The sequence below is a fragment of the Papilio machaon genome, chromosome 10 (assembly GCF_912999745.1).
Source record: "Papilio machaon chromosome 10, ilPapMach1.1, whole genome shotgun sequence".
NCBI lineage: Eukaryota > Metazoa > Arthropoda > Insecta > Lepidoptera > Papilionidae > Papilio > Papilio machaon.
In genome coordinates this window covers 1284490-1305845 of record NC_059995.1, presented here as the reverse complement: position 1 = coordinate 1305845, position 21356 = coordinate 1284490, and the positions used below count along the sequence as shown (strand labels likewise).

General features: G+C 34.9%; 2 protein-coding genes across 2 annotated transcripts in view; one reads left to right on the top strand and one right to left on the bottom strand.

Annotated features, from left to right (window-relative positions):
• LOC106707985 (protein tweety) overlaps positions 1 to 5333 on the top strand; it is a 62161-nt gene extending 56828 nt beyond the window's left edge. The window contains exons 6-15 of the mRNA XM_045679704.1: positions 1217 to 1360; positions 1469 to 1681; positions 2187 to 2315; positions 2885 to 3022; positions 3351 to 3495; positions 3773 to 3918; positions 4449 to 4546; positions 4673 to 4831; positions 4919 to 5163; positions 5253 to 5333. Coding sequence (XP_045535660.1) covers positions 1217 to 1360; positions 1469 to 1681; positions 2187 to 2315; positions 2885 to 3022; positions 3351 to 3495; positions 3773 to 3918; positions 4449 to 4546; positions 4673 to 4831; positions 4919 to 5123 — 1377 coding nt within the window. The 3' untranslated portion in view covers positions 5124 to 5163; positions 5253 to 5333. The remainder of the gene's footprint in view (positions 1 to 1216; positions 1361 to 1468; positions 1682 to 2186; positions 2316 to 2884; positions 3023 to 3350; positions 3496 to 3772; positions 3919 to 4448; positions 4547 to 4672; positions 4832 to 4918; positions 5164 to 5252) is intronic.
• A 7799-nt stretch (positions 5334 to 13132) lies between these two features.
• LOC106707996 (probable 3-hydroxyisobutyrate dehydrogenase, mitochondrial) lies at positions 13133 to 18961 on the bottom strand. Its single transcript, XM_014499447.2, has 6 exons — positions 18723 to 18961; positions 16909 to 17091; positions 16277 to 16394; positions 14600 to 14810; positions 13715 to 13871; positions 13133 to 13313 (listed from the first exon to the last, which is right to left on the bottom strand). The coding sequence occupies exons 1-6, from the start codon at positions 18855 to 18857 to the stop codon at positions 13152 to 13154; spliced, it is 966 nt and encodes a 321-aa protein (XP_014354933.2). The 5' UTR covers positions 18858 to 18961; the 3' UTR covers positions 13133 to 13151.
• Between the last annotated feature and the right edge of the window lie 2395 nt (positions 18962 to 21356).

Below are 21356 nucleotides of genomic sequence, written 5' to 3'. Positions count from 1 at the left end.
AGCTTTCAAATATTCCACCAACAAGTGCAACTGCTCATCAACATTTCAACCGTATATATTATCAAGTTCAAACTTGGTTAGGACATGATTTGGAACCCCAGGTATGGGGTTGGGCAATGCGAAACGATTTTCTGGAGCCTATCATGACAATTTTATCACCTGCTCCAGAAGATTTGCTCAATACAATTTTCTGCAACTGCAAGAGTGGCTGTGGTTCGCGATACCGATGCAGGAAAGCGGGCTTGCAATGCTCTTTAACTTGTGGCCAATGTAATGGGCAAGCTTGTCTCAATGCTCTACCATATCAGAGCGACATATAATTCCTATATTTTCATTAACAATTCTGCAATTACATGGGCAGGTAAGTGTTGTTAAATAAATTAATACTGAATAAAAAGTGGATAAGTTAGGAAAAAATGATAAAGTAGAATAAAATAGTTAATAAAAAATTTACAAATATTTATAAAAAATGATTTATTGATAGTTCATCAACTATATGACGCGTTTTCGACCGGAGGCTGAAGTGATGCTGTGACCGCGCGCTCTCCGCCCTCTATCTCGAAAACGATTCACCGTATAAAAAAAAATCTTCAACAAAATTTGTAGAGAATTTTGTATTCTACAATATTGATAAGAAATACAAATAGCAAAAAACCCATAGGAAATGAGATATTTCCAAAAAAAGCGCAAAAAGCCGATTTTTGTGACCTTTGACCTTGAAATTTAATAGTTGCTAACACCCTACCATATGTAGGTTTTGAGACAACTTTTAGGGTGTCAATATACAAGTATTTACAAACTTACAGCTGGGTATCTCGAATTCCGAGGTGAACTTACTAAAATGACTGGACTATAAGTAATGTGTCAGTGAACCTTTTGTTGTTTTACTCTGTTCTTTTGTTTTTACAATACTGTCTCGTCTTTGTTTGTAACGTAGACAAAATAATAATTCATAAGATTGTTGATCTTGTAATTGTTATAATCGTCTTTATATTTATGCTTATCTTAGTATCGTGTTTTCTAAATATTCTTTGATTTTTCTTATTAGATTTTTTTCTCAATTATCACTATTGTTATTACTATGACGTTGATTTTTTAAGTTAAATCTTTACAAGTCGACTATAAGTTATCAGTTTTTTCAGTAATTTATCGTTCAAAATTTGATGGAAAGTTTTGAATTTTCTTAAGCGATATAACCATGTGTTAATATTTGCAGATAACTCTTATGATCCTGTCAGTGGTGTGCTGCGGCGCGATCGGGGTAGGCTTATTCGGCAACGACGATCTGCACAATGCGGTGCTGCAGAGCATACAGGCCGGCAACCAGCTCGCTGGCCTCATTAATACAGTCAAGAATCAGGTATGAAATCAAATCGAACATTAGATACCCAAATGTACTTTATAACGAAGTTTTCCGTAGTGTAAGTTTAGGATAAGAAACCTACTTTTATTTTGTTATGTTTTTCAGTCAAGTATCTTAGAGGAGGCAATGGGTTCGCGGGCGCGTGCTCCGCTGGCGCGGTTGGCGGACGCTCTGGACGCGCCGGTGGCCAATCAGACGGCGCTGGGTACCTTGCTGCGGGCTCTCTCCGCGCTGCGCAACAACGCCAGCGCTGCTGCCTCCGCCGCCGACAACCTGCGCCGTCCGCTCGCCGCCCTCAACCTCGACGCTGTTATGAAGGTACGCTAGTAGCCTTTGATACACTAGAACATTCTAGGTGCATTACCTGGTTAGCGACTCGTTGTCTACGTGGTCTAATTGCAGTTATTACTTCGAGCCTGACTTATCTGACATACTGAGATTAGTTAAGTGAACATTTAAAAAGTTACTTGGTGTAGATTTTGTAAACAAATCCACGGTAAAAGATTGCTAAAGTAAATATTATACTACGACAGTAAGATGCCCTTTGCCGTTAGAATAATCCCATATCAGGTAAAAACTAAACATCTATATACATAAAAGAAAGTTGTGTTAGTTACACTATTTATAACTCAAGAACGGCTGAATCGATTTGACTGAAAATTGGTGGGCAGGTAGCTTAGAACCAGGAAATGGACATAGGATAATTTTTACCCCGTTTTCTATTTTTTATTCCGCGCGGACGGAGTCGCGGGTTAAAGCTAGTGTCAGATAATGTAAGTGATATATATGATAATAAGAGATGTCCGCGTGTGCGTGTGCGCAGCGCGCGTGGGTGTGGGAGGCAGCGCGGTGGGCGGGCGGCATGGCGGGGTGGTGCTGCGGCGGCGCTGTCTGTGTCGCGCTGCTCGCCGCCGCCGCGCGCCGCTCACGCCGGGCACTGCTGCTGCTATGTGTTAGTATACACTGCTTCTATAACATAACCTAGGAAACCTTTAAACGTTACCTAATATCAGTCTACAGCTGAACTTGGCCTTCAAAGTTTCTTTTAAAATATTTGTATTTTACCTCTGGTTTGTTGAGAGATTCTCTTTTCAAAGCGTCGATTTGTTACAATAAATTGAAATTAGTTTTAACAGTGGTAGACGCTAGACACTACAACATCTGTTGAATGAATGGGTCGGCTCGTCCGGTGAAATATTACGACCACACAGAAGACAAGCATCAAGTGGAAACAATTCCACGATTCGTTCAATGAGTGTGCGCGACGATAATCTTAGTCTTCTTTTCCTTTTCAATCTTTTCTTTTAAAGAAAGAATATGAAATATCTTTTATTCTATCCATCCTGTCCTTTGTCGATTAAGGATTGGCAATGCATTTGAAACTTTTGATGTCTTCGGACAGCATTCTCTTCGCTATTTCAGTGAATTAAGATGGTCGTTCCTTCGTTTGCCATCATATGATTAAAGCAAAAGTTTTGTTTAGATGTGATGTAAAGCGTGTACTTGTGCTGTATGAAACAGGTGTGTGCGCTGGGTGCGCTGGTGGCGTGCTGGTCTGCGGGCGCGCTGCTGACTGCGGGCGCGGTGGCGGCTGCAGACGCCTGTCAGGAGCCGGCCAGAGCTGTCGCACACTACGCCCCGCACCATCTACCTGTTGATGTAAGTTACAAATCACGACATAGCGAAATTAAAACGGACTTAGATTTCTTTTTAAACCATTGAGATTGATGTCAAATGGAGTAAGCATGTAAGCTCCAATATTCTTCTTTCTGTTATCTTTCATATCTGAACCGGTGAGGGGGGGCGCTGATATCGCGATTGATTCTGTCACTATACATATAAAATATATTTGGATTTAGAAAAAAAATGACTACAGTTACAGTACAAAGAGGATCATGTGAATTTTTTGACATTGACAGGGGACGTTAGTGAGGTGTCATAATTTAGTGACACAGTATATAAATGTGTCATCTGTCTGTATGTCCAGATGGTGTACTACTACCTGTCGTGCAAGGTGTCGCGGGAGAACGTACTGACGGCTGAGCTGCGCAATGCTCAGCGCGCAGTGGTGGCTGTGAGACAAGCGCTGGCCGTGCTGTCCCGCGGCGCTCCGCAGATGTTCACTGACCCAGGTACAGGCACTCACATTACACAACAATGATTTTCTTTTTAGGTACATTTTGATCCTTCGAGTCTACTTATGGTTGTTATCCTGCTCGAAGGACCAGATTTTATTGGTCAGTAAATGTTCACTTATAAGCCATTTTTGGGCTGATGACAAATCTCATCAAGATCCGTTGGGGAGTTCGGGAGGTACCTTCAAATAAATATCCATCTATCCATCTATACATTGGCATTTATGATATTAATTAAGATGATGTATTTATACTTGATTGTGTATGTTTGCAGTGCTGCAGCCTGCGCTGGGTGCACTGGGTGCTGGCACTGGAGAGGCAGAGCGCGCACTGGTTTCGCTGAGTGGTGCGCTGGAATGTCGCACAGCGCGCGCCTACTTTGTGGCGGCCGCGCGCGCTGCCTGCGATGGCGGACTACAGGTTATATATCGCTCAGTTTTATTAAGAAGTGTTGAACTTTTAACAATGGTAGATTCCGTAATTACAATATTTTTTGGGTGACCTTGCCTGGTGAAATACCACGACCACAAAGAAAACAGGCATCAAGTGGAAGCAATTCCGCGTTGGCCGATGCGTGTGTGTGTCAAAGGTCGTTTTTTCTAAAGAAAGGATGGGAAGTGGAAGTGGAGTTGGCGGAGGTGGGGACACATAAGAAGAGGAAATAACTTCTTTCTGTGCCTTCTTCTCCGTTGATAAAAATTAGGCAACGCATTTGTTATTGTAGATGTTCATAGGCAGCGGTCTCTTCGCTATTTCGGCGTATTCAAGTGGTGTTCATTTGACTACTTATAATACAAAAAAACTTATAAAAAAGTTTCATAAGTAATAAAGTCCTTAATCTACTGTGAGTTTTGGTAGTAGACGGAATTCACTGTAGATGTGACGAGTTACGATAGTGTATGTTGTACGTAATTTATATAAGTCAATGAAGGATGTTGTTCTCATTGCAGGCGCTGTCTCTGCAGCTGCTGGCGGCGATCGCGGCTGGATTTTTATTCACGGCTATAGTTTTGGTCGACTCTCATGCTTGGATCTATATTAACACCAAGTAAGTGTCTTGAAATATTCTTTCAATTAGTAAGACGTTAAGGCTGTTTTTAAATATAGAAAAAGTAAGAATACGATATACGATAATTTATGGTGATTGATTATAACTGGTACGTTGACGTTACAGACGCAGCGGCGGCGGCGAGGAGCAGGCGCCTTTCTTGTCAAGTGGTAGCAGCGCCGGCTCGCGCTCGCTGCCTCGACCTGCACCCTTCCCCAACGGCAAACCCCCCTCATACACCGCCGCAGTACAGCTCATGGACCTCGCCGACAGGGAGCGTCCCAGGTACAACCTACACACACACGACTCACTCATCTCACACTGCATACTGACTTTTTTTTTGAATGAATTAAATCGGATATTGTGACATAGTGCGGAGGTGGCGTGCGCGCGGAGGTCGCGCATGTCGGGCAGTGCGACGTTGGGGCGCGCGAGCGGAGGTCTGGGCGGGCTGGGCGGTCTGGGCGCGCTGGGCGGCGCCGGCGGCTCCCACACGCTGGGCCGCGCGCCCCACAACGGCAAGTACGCCACCCTCAGCAAGCAGTGCAAGACGCTGGAGAGCAGCGACTTCTACTGAGAACGGCCCGGCGGCGGCGCGCACCCCGAGCCCGGCGCCGGTCAGTATCCTGCACTCCTCACACACGATAAGCGTCATAGTATAGTGTCGTATAATGTGAGTGTTATTACATTTTCTTTAATATTGTAGGTCAGTCCGGTCGTGCGGCGAGCTTGAATCGATTCGACCCGAAGTACGCATCTTTCGGGCCGCGAGCGCCGCGCCCGCGCCCCGCCGCCCCCGCGCCGCCCCTGGCCACGTTCACGCCCGCCCCCGCCCCCGCCGGTCACGCCCCCGAGCGCGGCCCAGGACCCCCCGCCGCCCCCGACAAGTACGCGACGGTGCGACCCTCGCGTCGTACAGAGCCGCAGCCGCTGTCGGCCGCCGCGTTGGAGTACCGCAGTCTGCAGCGACCGCGTCGTGCTCCGCCCGCCGCTGCCGCACACCGCCGCCGCAACGACCGCAACGACCGTCACACGCACGAGCCGCGCGACCAGCGCGACCTCTACGCTGTCACTGAATTGTAAACCTTGTGCTCAAACGTATAAAGTGACTTTTACATTACGACTTACAGTGGAACGAATTGAAAAATTGAATATTGTTACGACGCAGCTTCGACAGGCAGCGCAACTACAGAATTGTAAGTCTTATTCGTAAACCAATAAAGTTGACTTTTGATTGCGACACTATCGACCTCCTATATACTCTGTCAAAGATTTTAAGACTTTATTGTGTGAGTGATAAAATTGAGTAAACATCATCATAAATGTAATTAAATCGGTATTGAAATAGGTCTTACTTTGTTGGGATAAATAATTTATTTCGATTCATATCCACATTACCTTTGAGTTGATTTTCGACTTTATTAAATAGGTATAAAAGTCGAATTTAACAACAAAATACATCGACCATAAGTTTTTTTGAGTCGTTGATAAACAATTAAAGACTAATATTGCAATATAGTTAAGATTTTCGTATGAAATATGTAGCTACGTATATTAAACGATTTGAATAGTGTTATCTACTTGCAACTCTATTATAAGGCAATAGAGTCCTATTTAGGTTGTAATTCTCGTGTAATATATAGTAAAAGCGAATTTCGAATATCGATACGCATGCAATAGGATAAAAATAATGATACGACAATTTAAACGAACTTTTATATAATTAAATATATTTAATTATTTTTTTCTTTCAGTAAATTTTAATTATTTATTACTCAAGGTATAGGGAAATTATTTATTTAAAAAGTACACTTGATATTTGTAAGAATCCATTTTACAAAGATCGGCTGATTTGTTTAATTACAAATAAAATTGAGCTTTTATGTGATTGAAACAAGGTTTATTTTTACTTTTCACGTATTTACTTATCAATGGATAAGGTAAAGACGTGAAAAATGAAATTTAAACCTTGTGTCAATGGTAAAAAGCTCAATTTTATATGCTCTGCTCTCTTCTAAGGTCTGTGTGTATGGATTACACGTAATAGAGTAAAATAAACAGATATAATCGAATACAAGTCATTTTGAATTATTAATTGGACGGGACATATCGGAAAAAAAAAATTAACGCATATGTTTGTCTACTTCGTGGGTTTCCACTGTTGAATAATTGTATCAAAACATGTTTTTAATCTTTTCTTGATTGAGAATGAGACGTTTGTTTAAAGAATATAATTAGAGGTATGACAACATGTTTTCATACAAGTGTTTTGCAGTGTAAACGGTAATATTGTTTACTAAATGTAACTATTGAAGGTGAAGAAAATATAATTTATTGATTATTTCTAAATCAGTAAAAAAAAAGTCTGTCGTCAAAATAATCTGAAATTTTAAGATGTTTTGAAATCATTTACCGATTGCTCAAATATCTAAAATGGTCTAAAAAAATACTAGATTCATTTTTTTTATCAATTTTTTTTGTAACTCGTTTTATCTATTTTAATGGCCTATTTATTAGAAATATTTCGTATCATATTTTTTCGGTAGATAAAAATTTTTAATCTTAAAATTATTAGGATTTTATTGATTCCATTGAAGAAAATGTACTAAAACATGTTGCTATTTCTGTTTTCATACAGAATAAAAGAAATAGTTATATGTTTTTGTAAACATGTTAAGAGGTCGATGTATTACTGTATTAATACGTTAGTTATTGCAAACGGCAAGATAGATAATAAACGATTTTGTATTTCTCCTTTTTCTATAATGTCCATACAAATGGCTGTGTAAACATCGCAACTGACCAATAATCATACAATGACTTTGCTATTATTTGTATTTATCGATTCTTAAACGATTTTATATCGAATCGTAATCGATTTTATATCGATTCGTAATCGATTTAATATCGATTAAGCCTCGAATGTGCTGACAGGTCTCAGTAATTTACGTATATCTTAGCTCAATATAGAATTAAGATGAATACGTTATAAATAACCGTTATCGATAACGGTTAACGTTTAATATAACGATTTGAACGTGAGTGGAAATGCCAAAGTAGATTGGTTCGTTAGTTGTACTTCAAGTTGCGTCGGTCGAATGCTGCAAGCTAATTTCGATCTTATCGCCTCGTGATATTTGTACTGGAATGCATACGAAGTACGATATGTCTTTAGGTCTAATATACATTTTGTATATATAAATATTTAATGTCTTGAATACAATTGTATTTATTTTAACTAAGCTCGGTTTTCGTGTGATGTAATATTTCTTAAGGTTATTTTATATTGTATAGTTATTATTGTGTAGTTAAAATTAGTGGGGGATTTTTCGTGGATTCGGAATCTCTTATTGAATTAGTGCTTTGGGAATGTCAACTTTATTGTATAATATATTTAAAGCTCAAAATTGATGTGTAGTTTGGAGCGGACCTAATTGTATATATCTAATTGGTTATTGATTGCAATTTTCTTTCTAATATCTAGGATATTTACTAACGATTTATATAACTGTATAGATAAAAATAAAAATCATTCCAATTTGTATCGTAAAGCGAAATTGGTGAGAAATGTAAAAACAGATTCTATCACAATGTGATAAGGTTCAAATTGAAACTGCCATTTTTAGTGTTTAATTTAAAAAATAAAAAAAACAGTCCTTTTTTCGCTGTTATTTCACAAATGTATTTAATAATACAGACTTGAAGAATAATCGTGAAAATAATATTAACAAGTTTCCAATTTAAAAAAAATTAAAAACTTTAATATCTTAGTTATTGCATGTTAAAGCAATTTGATATGACTTTCGGCAATAAATTACAATATAATATTAATATGGCATTTTTTTTTGTAATTTTCACGATTATATCAAAAGAATCTTTTTAAAGGTAAAATAATATAGTTATTAAGCGAAATTGTACCAGTTTTTATTCAGTATTAAAAAAAAATAGTGAATTTTTGTGAGATTTTACAACGACGTTGGTACAATTTTTTTATTGTGTGCATGTTTGATTTATTTACGAACAAATCTATCTGTACCGTTAGCAGAGTAATCGCCAAAGATATTGCATAATTTAATATAAGGATTAGTTAGTCTTAGGAGTTATTGTAGGAAGTATATCTATTGACTGGAACATCTTGATACTTGCAGATCGATCGACACAAAGTTTAATGGAAAATAAACTTTATTGCAATTAGATAAGGTTCGATTTTCAATGCAGAACTTAGTTTCGGTTGATTTGTTTGAAATCAATGAGAACAACAATATTGTAATCCTTTGATAATTTTACTGTTTATAAAAAATATGCAGACGATTTTAAATCTTATTATTACTGAGGTAGAGGTCAAATTGAAAAATCACTGCTGTTTTTTTATGAATAGTACAGTCAAAAAGAATTCAATCAGTTTTTACGTATATTTATATTTAGAGTTGTATGACTACATTTTGTTCACATTTTTAGGTTATTTTCCACGATATTTTGTTTTTATTTTTATGGTATTTTACAGTTGATTCGACTGTTTTAGCTTTATTAATGGAAAAATAATAATTTTTTATTTCTTATTTATTTTTATTATTATCTGTAAAGGACTATAAATGGCCTGATACAATAGTTCCTGATTTGTTTTATATTTGTACGTTTCATATTTAAGAATGTTGTTTTTGCCTGATTGAGTTGGATAAAAAAAAAAGTTTTTAGCTGTCAATAAATGGCGGCTTTTATCTATCGATTTATACATAATATATAGTAATTTACACGGATTTTTCATGTAATTACTGCACAATATTTATAATCGTAATTATAAAAATGTAATTAGGCTGAATTAATGCTGTAGGGGGTTGAATGATTTTTAAACTTATTTGCTCTACGTTTAGGTACAAATTTATATGATTAGATCCTGTCATATACCGATCATCGATTTATTTATAATTTTTTTTATTAAATTAAAATACATATAAAGTATAGCCAATTTAATAGATCACATTTATAGTGGTGTAAGCTGCTTTAAACATCGATTAAAGTGAATGAATCGATACTGACTTAGGTATTACGAAAAATCGATATTTTCAATTTGATTGTTTTGTAACAACCCTAGCGACATTGTAACGACGTTCGATGATCATTATTTAAATAAATATGTAATCGAAATTTGAAAAAATTCAAGCATTTGTGCAGTTTTACTATAATAAAAATGTTTTTTACCCGCCGTTATAAGGTTACGTTGAATTTTGACGTAGTGTCAAATGTGATGTATTAAATTGGTTCTATAAAAGTTACCACTGTAATTAGCATTTGATACTAAAGTTGGAATTATGTCAGCTTTTTAATTAAACAAGAAATAATACTCCTTGTATATAAATTTAACATTTTAAAGGGGTTGTACTCGCAGTTAGAAAGGTTTTTTTCATCTTTGTCAAAAAACTAGATTAGATTTTTATGCTTTTTTTTTGGAACGGTGCCATATTTTACGATTTTTTTTAGAAATCTTGCATTTTTAAAATGTATAAATTTTTTTGGAAAAATTTTAATCATTGCTTTTAAGATTTATTGGTTTTGTTTATCTTTTTTTTTTTTTTAGTTTTTTCAAGTCAATTATGGTGCGACCCGGTTACTTTGAAATATTGATTGAGTCTATACATTGTGGGGACATGAAAGTAAGTCGTACTGTGTCTTTCCCGCTCATGTATATGCTTTATACTTGTCTCCCTCGAATGATCCCCACAATGTTATAGGGTTTTAAGGAGGAATGTTTCGTGATTCAACATCATTCATAAAATAACATAAACAGTTGATGAATAGATCGAGTATGAGTTTACAGTGAATATATTAAATGGATAATAATTTGAGTTGCGTTTTATTTTTTTAATTTACCTATTGATAAAAGATTGCTTCAACCAATATTGTAGTAATTCAGCTGATCTGTCTGGGGAAATCATAGTCTGTACATTGTTTATGGAACGATTCATCTATATAAAAGAGAGTCGTGTTAGTTACACTATTTATAACTCAAGATCAGTCGAACTGATTTAGCTGAAAATTGATGGGGAGGCAGCTTAGAACTGGGAGACGGACATAGGAACTCTTTTATCGTGTGCATTTTTTTTATTCCGCGCGGACGGAGTCGCGGGTAAAAACTAGTTGACAATAAAAATACGTTTTTTCTTTTCACATTTTTCGGCTTTTAATTGTGAAAAATATTATAGTTCTTCTGTTAACAAGTTTCGTTTTACGTCACTCTATAATACGTATAATACGATTTCTAAACGCTGATTAATTCAAAGAAGTTTTTAAGAACAGTTTTCCGTTATCCTCAAATCTACACAAAATGTATTGACAATGCAAAGTTTAGTAGATGCTTTGTACAATATAACGACTTGTTTGTGTGTTCAGTGAAGCTCAGCGCTCACCGCATCGAGTCCGATCCATTGACTCGTAAGGAATCGATTACCTTCTGTTCACGGCTTTCCCCATGTTCAGCATAGACGATCAAATGTACAATACAAGGCTTTGTTTGTTATAACAAGTGATTGTGTTATTTCTACAGCTGGGTATTGTGTTTTAATTTTTTGTTACAAAACTTTGTAGATATAACAATGGTGTTCCACAAATTGTTTGGTTTTGTCCTATGTAAAAAAAACGTTTTTTTTAATTTAAGTCATTTCTATATTATGAATCACATTTGAATTTAAAAATGATTGTTATATAAATATATTGGTAGAACAATACCATTTTAAGCTCGGTTTGCAAAGCACTAACTGAAAGAGGCAATATCCTTTCAGTTTTCATTTCAACTTGAATTCAGTTGTTTGTAATTTCGCTGAAAAATCTATTTGTATTGTTATTGCAACGCTTATTTTCTTAAAGTTACTCTGATAGTAGAAGAGTTTCGTTACAGAAAAAAAACCCAAAAGTTATAAACTGAAATCACTTTCGTAGTAACATTTTTATATCCAAAGGATATTTTCAGTACATCTGAGTTTGTTGGAAAATGTTTAATAGGTGATCTTGTTGCACGTGACGGACGATTAATGATCATATCCCTGCGCTTATGAAGGCGAGAGGACATCTATCATTACCACGTGGGGACTGATACCTAATTGCTTGTATGTTTTACGTAAAAAGACATCTATATGAATTATTAATTGATATTTGTCCTATGTCCTATTTATTGACAAAAATATTTTTTGTTGTACTACAGAGTACTCTTCATAAAATATAAGTCGTAGGATGCTCAATAAAACAATAAGTAAAGGAGAAATAAAATATATCTAAAATAATTAATGTTAGTTAATTAATGTTATAATTAGATGCCGTATTTAAGGGTTAATTAACCCTCCATAAAAGTACAAACCGCGATTGCTTTGTGATGACGTGCTCAAAGTCGTTTTAGTTTGAAGTGCTTGTCATAACTTGAAGTTAACTAAGTATATAACAATAATTGCTTCATCCAAAACGACTTAAACGAAACTTTAATACTCAAAGACCCTTAATTTACAAAACTCAGAAGTTCGAATACTTCGTAGAATGAAGTTGTTTTATGTTTCATAAACCTAACCTTTAGAAGTTTAATAATTTATTAATTATAGCAGTTTTACCTGCTCTTAAACATAAGCCGTTTTTTTCAAAGCATTTGCAAAATTCATAGCATTTATGAAATGTTAAAGAAATTCGTCGGCTTTTCCTATTTTTCGCGCGAATTTGAAAGCATAAAAATGTCATCCATATTGAAATTTTAATGAAATAAAAGTCGAATGAGGGACAATGGGAGGGACGGTCGCGACATAATTTTTTTTCTCAACGACACAAAAGTGTTCGTTCATCTGTATAACTGAATAATAAATTAGACTCGCGACGCCAGTATGATCTCTTTATTTATTTACGACGGAGACCTGTGGATAAACATTTATTTAAAAACGGTTCGTGGTAAGCTAATTGCACATATAAATAATTTTCTTGTTTAGTATTTTTATTTTTAACATGCTTCTAACTCGTTAAGTTTTATACTAGGACCGAATATTCTTAATCTGATGTTGTATATTACGTACACGTATCAATCATTGTCTAAAACAGTGACAGGTCATCGATCATTTCTTAAATGTTATTAATTTTTTTACAGTAAAATTACTGGATGTTCAATTGATTTAAAAGAATTCTTCCGATAGACATCTTCATGTTATAGTTAACATTTGAAGCGACGATTTCAATTCTATCCCAGATAATTCAGTCTTAGATTACGTGTCGTAAAGTCCAGACAGTCTGATGCAAAACGACGAGACCTTTCTTTAATAAAAGGGGCTTCGAGCCTTTAAATTTGCATATAAATTTGATTGGGTTAAATCATCCGGATAGATACCGGGACTACTGTCTCTAATAAAATACAAATTGCTTGTTCGTTTAAATACATTTTACGCGAATTAGAAAGAAAATATCCACCTAACTAAACTTTGAATATCTATTTAAATTAAATCAGTTTATAGAAAAAAGACAATTTAATATTCCATAATTTTTATTAAAAAGCTTTTCTTTTAAATTACCCATAAATATTTTGCGAGCCTGAAATTTATTTGACGCTAAATAAAAAACGATTAACTTAACAATTCATTTTATTTCACTTTTTTCCGGCTTCTTCTTTGAGCAGTTGGAATACGAAAGAGAAGTCTTTCTGTCCGTAACCTCGCGACTGTATAATGCGGTAGAGTTGTGTGGCGACCGCGCCCAGTGGTATGGGAGACCTGATGCCCAGCGCCATGCCACTCGCCAGCTCCAAGTCCTGGAACACGTGGAATTTGGACTAATATTTCAATATTTGTTCACGTTATTTGCATATTAATTGAAATTTATTAAACTGGGAAATACATATACATAGAATAAAAGATATTAAATATTGTTCAAAAGTTTTTGAACCCGCATTTTATTACGAAGGTATAGTTCTTTAATAAAAAAAAAAAAAATAGATAGATACTATAACATAGACGTTGATAGAATAATTATTAATTTAAAATTTGAATCTCAGAGTTCAAGCCGCGAGGCTTCACGTGCCGTAGTTGCTCTAACTACCTTACTCAGGGTCGTTAAGTGATTTAAATCCTTAGTATGGTTTTACTTAACATTAAACGACTGAATTTATCTTTTAGTTAATCTGTGAATACGACAGTTTCTTTTCTTCTTTACCTTAACCATGAGTTCGTTCTTGAATCCGCCGTCGTAGTTCCTGCTAGAGGGAGCTGTGGGCACGAGGCCGGGGACTGGACAGTACACTTCTGTGGACCAGGACCTCGCCGACGAGTTGTTCAACACGTCCAGTAATACTTGAGGGTCTAGACCCATCCTAATTGAAAGTCACAATTTGAATGGTAAAATACATTAATTCATAATTTTGACTAACGCCATCTAATTATGATGCGATGAATATTAACAAAAAACATGAATGGAATCATCATCAGCTCACTATACGTCCCCACTGAGGGGCTCGGAGCCTACCCTAAGTTATGGGTGACTAAGCCATAGTCAACCACGCTGGCCAAGTGCGGGTTGACTTCACACATTTCTTCTCAGATATGCGCAGGTTGTATCACGATGTTTTCCTTCGTTGAAGAACGTCGGAAAAATGTACATATTATGTTAATTGAAAAACACATTGGTACATAGCGGGATTCGAACCCAGTACCTGCAGATTGCAAGTCAAGTGCTTAACCCCTGAGCTACCGACGCTCTCAAAGATGGAATAGGGCATGTAGTTTGCGATCTTTTTTTACTATCACAGTATTCTGAAAAAAATTGATTATTAAACTACTTATATGGCGTGGAAAATATAAATCCTTAATAAAACACCAAAGATCTTTCAATTTGCATACAAATATGATTGAAGCAAATCATACAGATTGATACTTTCAACTGCTCGGTGAAATAAAATTTGAATTGGCAATTTCGTTTCGGTTCGTTTCTCCTTTACGTCTTAAGCTTGATGGTTTCCAAGTTTTATTATTGACTTAGTACCTTAGCGGTGAAAGTACTACAGAACTTTTTGCTAAGGATTCATTGCTCAAGTTAACTCACTTGATACCCATGTTCATGCATTCAGCGGTGGCCATGCCGGTGATACCCATCAGCATATTGTTGGTCAACTTGGCCACCTGACCAGACCCCACCTCCCCGCAGTGGAAATGTTTCGCCCCCATCGCCTGCAGCATCGGCAACGACCGAGTGAAGTCGTCTTTACGACCGCCCGCCATGAAAGCTAGGGTCGCATTTTGTGCGCCCATCACACCTGCAGATTTATTACAACTTCACATTCATATTTCCTATTGTTAAAACTTTATTAAAAAAATATATCTTTCTCATTCTTACGTAGTTAATATTATCTGACTTAATAATGTCTTTTTTTATAAGAATAGGAGAAAAACGAGCGACGGAAACAAGATGATGAACGACGTCTATGTACAACCGCAACACTAGATGAACTGGAGATGCGTTTCCGTCCTTTAAGGACGTCGTAAGCTCGCTTTTTGAAGAATCCTGACTTCTTGTTTAGATGTACGAGTACATAGTTCTATTTTAGGTTTTTATTGTATTGTAAATAAATAAATAAATATAATATTGTTTGAATTCAAAAGGTTACTTTTATAAAAGACAAGACGGATTTGCGTAAAGAAACCCAATTGCAATTTTGGTTTATTTCAGTTAAAGGATCAATTTTTACTTTACATTTATTGTTGTCTATTTAAAATAAAGTCACATTTCTAGATTCTATTGAAATAATTTACTTTTATACGTAAGTAATTACATCATTAAGTTGTTTGTAATCTTATCAGTTGAATTGTACTCTCTTGCCACGGTCATCGTAATGTTAGGTTTGTTCTGTTGATCTTTGATAAGAAGCTTAACTAAATAATTGAATAACAACTAGTTACATTACTACTGTGATAAGGTATTTATACTTAGAATAAGGTGGTAAGAGAGCAGCCACCTGGATTTGCCGAAATACAGAAGCGCTGCCCATAGAAATCTATAATTGCAGATAAGTTGCCTATCTTTAGTCTCACTTAGGACGTACAGAAAATTGATATTTTCCCTTCTTATGCGTCCCTTCCTCCGCCAAAACCACTACCCATTCCATGATTTCCTTATAAGAAAATGGTGAGAAGGCAACGTGGAAGTTTTAGGCCTACGAAATTCAATTACCTCGCAGCTTAAAATTTACATTAAACATTTGAATAATTTTTTTTATAATCGAAAATGAATATTTTTATATCAAACCAATATAATATCGTAAAAGTCGTTATTCATATCAAAATTTTACATTGAAATGTATAATTATCTGGCATGGATACGACGGAAATTTATATGTTTTATACCAGAAAAATACACAAGTAATTAAAAAAATCTCCTTAGTGATAACATACGTATTGTGATAAGGAAATGGGCGTCGCACAAGTTCAAGAGATTAATTATACGACAAACATTATCAACTATTTTATTTGTTTTTGGCTTTACCATTTTACTCTAGCTCATGTCCTTGATCTAATAATTGTATTAGGTTTTGTGTTTTATTTCCCGTTCCAATCTTTTCCTAAAAAGAAAAGGGTGGTAAGGGAAAGAGGACTATAATGTCTTCCAGTACACAGCACACTCTTTACGTCTACTACTGTAGCTTTTTCGATATTTGACCAAGATTGTCTAGTTTCATCGTAATCTGTACTTTATTTGTTAGTTGTTGCTGATTAATCATCTTACCTCCAGAAACAGGAGCGTCAATGAAGTTAACACCATTCTCTGTTGCTACGGGGAAGATCTGTTTTGGTACATTTGGGTCTACTGTACTTGAGTCGATGAGAAGAGCGCCTTTAGTTGCCTGGAAATAGTCCAGTAATTTATTTGAATTTCTTACTTTACCACAGCTTTCTTTTCTCGTAGTTACACATTCAATGGATATATATAAATAGATAGCTCGACTTTTAAATAATTTTCCTATAGAAATAATTCATGAAATTATCAAAACCGGAATATTTGAACGATTGAAATGTCGGTTTTTAGGACGAAAACTTGGTACTTCGACGCTGTATAGATTAAAAACATCAGCATGGAAGCCAAAATGTTTTTATTTCGTTGTTGAAATCACTTATACTACCACTATTTACATATTTACACAAATAATTCCATCTAACTCTAATATCTACTACATTTCTTTGCTAACACTTCCCGCGCGATTCTCTTCTATGTTTTTTCATCTATTTTTAAGGTCTTTGTGACCAGTATGCCACCGCTGTAGCAGAATGTAAACTCCTTGTTTACCAAAGAGGTGGAATATATAACTCTTTACTCAACAGGAATAAGCAAGATTTTGATGACTTATTTCCTTTACTTACGTGTTTGACGACTCCATCTTTGCCAAGGTAAGCATCCAACACGACTTTGTTGCTCGGTAGTATGGAAACCACCACGTCAACTCCATCTACCGCCGCAGCTATGGAGTTGGCACCACTGATGCCGTTCTTAGCAGCAGCTGTCAATGCGTCTTTTGAAGGATCGTAACCACGCACGTTGAAACCCTTTAATGTTGTGTTTGTGATAAAGTTACGTCGTTTCTAGTTATTTATAAAGACATTAGGCAAATCGCTTAGCAAAGTTACTTTGTTTTATGAAACCTTGTAGTTTTTTTTTTTTGCATATTTTGAACATAATTAAGTTTAAAGCATTAAAAGCGAATATCAATCTATATTTCTACGTAGAATTCTAATTTAACACTAACCGATATATTTTTAAGATAGTAATTACTTCTTCTTTATTAAGAGCCTTGTCAAAGATGACAATATTATGTTTTTGTACAATCGTATCTCTAAAATAAGTTGCCACAAAATCATTAATTAATTTAAAATCAATACGGAAACCGAATTATTTGAAAAAATAAAAAAACGGCACGTAGAAACCGGCTGTGTTTTATTACCGCGTAATCTGACTTAAATACAATGAAATAAAAATGATTTAATGTTATTTCGTAGCGCCAGTACCGGGGCAGACCTTTCGTAAAATGTTTCGTTCGAAAACCGCCCATCTGCACAATTTAATTTGGTATTTGCATAAATTGAAAGAATTTTAATTTTAAATTTCACCTAAAGACGCCTCTAATGGTACCTTGATCAGTTTTTCTTAAATATTCATTAACCAGAAAAGTGGTCAATCTTGGAATTACTACAATTGTTGTAGGTGCCCATTTATGTTACCACATTATCTAACTAAGCTAACACATTTCCCAACGTAAAAAAAGGTGCCCATTTATGTTATACCTTATTTTTCAAAAGTTAGTCTTTTTAATATTGTTGTGGCAACCTTGATAGTTAGAAGTGTTTTAAGTAAAATTATATATATTAAAATTATCTTTTCAACATAGATATTGTATTGAATGATGAAAAATTATCCGGATTATTACGTAATTTATTAAATTGCTATCATTTAAATATCTTGCCGGTTGACTGTTCGGCCTCAAACTTCTGTTTGAGTAGTAAGCTTTCTGTCTCTTTTTACTATGTAGAAATGGAAAGGGACAAAGGATGTGAAGTCATTCGGTCAATGTCGTGTGATAATTAAACTGATAAATTATTGTCTAATCTTCCTTTGCACGTTCTGTTGTCGATATTTAAGTTATTTATGGACATAAATAATTATAAAAAAATCATTAAATAATTAACCATGTTCTCAATTTCATTAAAAACATGAGAATTTAAATTTAAGATAATTATTAATGTAATTAGTAATTGGCGTATTTTAATGATTATAAAGTTGTGTGATTTTAATTATTTTTTAAATTTGCGATTAAAATATTTTCAAATAGCATCAATAAAATTGGAACATTATTAATTATTCATTCGTGGAATTAAGCTGAATCATCGTTGGACGATTTTAATCATAGTAATTATTTTGGTTTGTTATTTTTTTTAATATCTATGAAATTAAATCTATCGATGTTATAATTTTTTTTGGAATTCGTGATATAACTTTAAATTTATGGTGTACAATTTGTTTCTTACTAGGTTTTTTTTACATTTTGCATTTAAAATTATTGAGTAATTGTGCGATTGGTTTCTAGGTTGTTTTTTGTACTTTAATGTTATGCGTCCTCATGTAACATATTTGGAATTAATTAATATAATGAATTTTTTATATTAACAATTGAATATAATACCTTTTTAACAAGATTGGCGGCCATATATCCTCCCATATTCCCGAGGCCCAGAAATGCGACATTTTTATCGGCTTTCGAGCTGAATCCTCGCTTTGACAACGTTAACAAACACCGGGTTGACACTCCAGTCGCCATCTTGGATTGTTTTATTTTTAAAACGCGTGCAACGCCGGCGCGAACGCAATACGACTGGTTCAGCCGGCCCCGGCCTACAAAACCAGAAATCAGAATAATATGCTGTTCGGTATATTTGTTCTGATAACGTTAATTTTACTTGAAAAGAGTAAACGCGAAAATTACTTGTAATGCAACGTGTGACTGATTAAACGCTTCTGCTTTACTCAGTTGTTTAATGGTTATTAAGTCCTTAAGTGTAGCTTTAGTATGAGAAATCTACACTAAGGAGCCGCTTTAGTAACCACTGAATGTAGAGGCACATTTAATATATACTATTATTTTTAATCGAAATCGAAATAGGAAATAGAATTTAAAAATAATTCTGACATTGATAGATCGTAATATATCTAGATTTGTGGGCCTAAGCTTTCGAAGTCCATCAATCTTGTTCAGATGACAAAAATATTAGATTTTTCAAAACATATTATGATAATTTCATATTAAATTCTTATGGCGTTATGTATTTGTTACTTAGCTATTATATTATTACAGGGGCGTACTTATCGTAGTAATAAAAGATTAATAACAACCATACGCTTTGGTCATAAGAGCTAAAATTGCATGTCTTAAAAATCATACAATCTGTGTGAAGTTAAATATATAATGCTATGTTTGTTTAGCAATGTTTAAATATAGATTCTGGCCTTTGAAGGCCGAGTTAGTATCAAAGAGGCGGTAAATTAAACACTTTTAAACTCTAGACTTTGTACTAAACGAGTTCATAACTAGCTCGAGTTAATTTTAATAAAGTACTACGACATTAAATGTAATTTTTTATCAATTAACCAGCGCTTGAATATAACTTCTGTTACTTAACAATATTAAGGGATGATGTAGTTGAAAAATGGTACTCGTTAACTTATTAGATACCTATTAAGCCTATAGATGGCATCTTATTCTTCTTACTTGGTCAGAAACATACTTAGTATTTACGATATACTTGGAATTCAAGATAGATACCCTTACGCGTATCCGAATCAAAGTGAATCTCCTAGTATTAAAATAAAGGGACCTACGTACAAGATAAACAGGGAGTCTGTTATAATTAAAGGCGGCCACAGACTGGCAAAGAGTAAAGAGCAAAGAGTAGAAATCGTTATTAGGTTTTGTAGTCACTATTCGGATCACGTTCGAATTCCTTTGTCTCGGCATCGCCACGTACATTTGTGATTTTAAAAGCTAACTCCACATTTCTATGTATTAAACGTCGTTGATTTACCATGCTGTGCTTTAATTCAAATAAACTAATTATCAAAGAACGTAGTACATCGTTAAGTCGTTGGATTTTGGTTAATTATTGTAGTAAGTTTTAATATAGATGTCAACGGTCTGATACTCGTTATCTAGGAATATGTTGTTCAATTTTCGAATTTCTTATCAACTGATGTTCTTACGGTGAAGGAAAATATTGTTAGAAACATGCATATTTGCAAAGAAATTCTAAGATTTGTTAGAAGTCAATCAATCCGCAATTTATTAAACGTATTTGAAAATTAATTGTATTTTACATGAATATATGAAAATAAAAGGAACAGGAAACATTTAGTTGTATACTAGCTGTCGCCCGCGACTCCGTCCGCGCGCAGTTAAAAAAAAACTAAATGGGGGGGGTATGAAAAATAGATGTTGGCCGATTCTCAGACCTACTGAATATGCTCACAAAATTTCATCAAAATCGGTCAAGCCGTTTCGGAGGAGTATGGCAACGAAAACTGTGACACGAGAATTTTATATATTAGATAAAAATCAAATACATAAAAAATCAATTTTAGCTACACGTCTTTCATCTTTCTTAACAAAGTCAAATCGGAACTTTCCTTTGTTAAAAAAAGTAACGCTCACAAAAGCTTTCTTTCGCTCATTGTTTAACATTACCAAATAATAAAAAGTTGTCAGTCCATGTTTGAGTCTAAACTTGTTGGGGAGGGGGTACGCGGGGTGGGGCAGACGGTGTCTCTGTTATTTCAGTCACGGATTCACAGTTTCCTTTGAAATGAAACAAACGATACGGAACTTTGGCAACGAATTTATAATGGTGAACAGAAGAAAAAAAAATCCTAATCCTGTAACTTTAAGTAAGTTAGAAAGACTTCAAAAATAACAATGTGACGTGGGTAATGAAAGGAAATATTGAACAAACCAAGTGCGGGAATATGTACACAGTATAATAACCATCCTGAGTTTTAATCCAAACTTGAAGTATTTTTACCATAGATTTTGCACAATTTCAGAAAATAATGAGATGTTTTTCTAGTTAAATTCCTTGGGTTTTGTATTGGTCTGCTTATTTCAAAGGAGCTGTAAATCCGTGACTGAAATACGCTAAGACAACTTGAGGCGAGTTTAGAAGTCTTGTGAAGATCAATTGAAAAAGTTCTAATTCTCGGTGAAAACAGAAGCGAAGTATAAGGGCCTTAGTTAAGAATTAATTCACAAACTTCTGAAAGAAAATAATTT

Excerpts from the sequence above, each read along its gene's own strand:
- LOC106707996 (XM_014499447.2), bottom strand. The coding sequence starts at position 18,857 with ATGGCGACTGGAGTGTCAACCCGGTGTTTGTTAACGTTGTCAAAGCGA. Across the intron at positions 16,395-16,908 it reads AAGATGGAGTCGTCAAACAC|GCAACTAAAGGCGCTCTTCT; the intron begins GTAAGTAAAGGA and ends GACTATTTCCAG. Across the intron at positions 13,314-13,714 it reads AGAACGAACTCATGGTTAAG|GACTTGGAGCTGGCGAGTGG; the intron begins GTAAAGAAGAAA and ends CACGTGTTCCAG.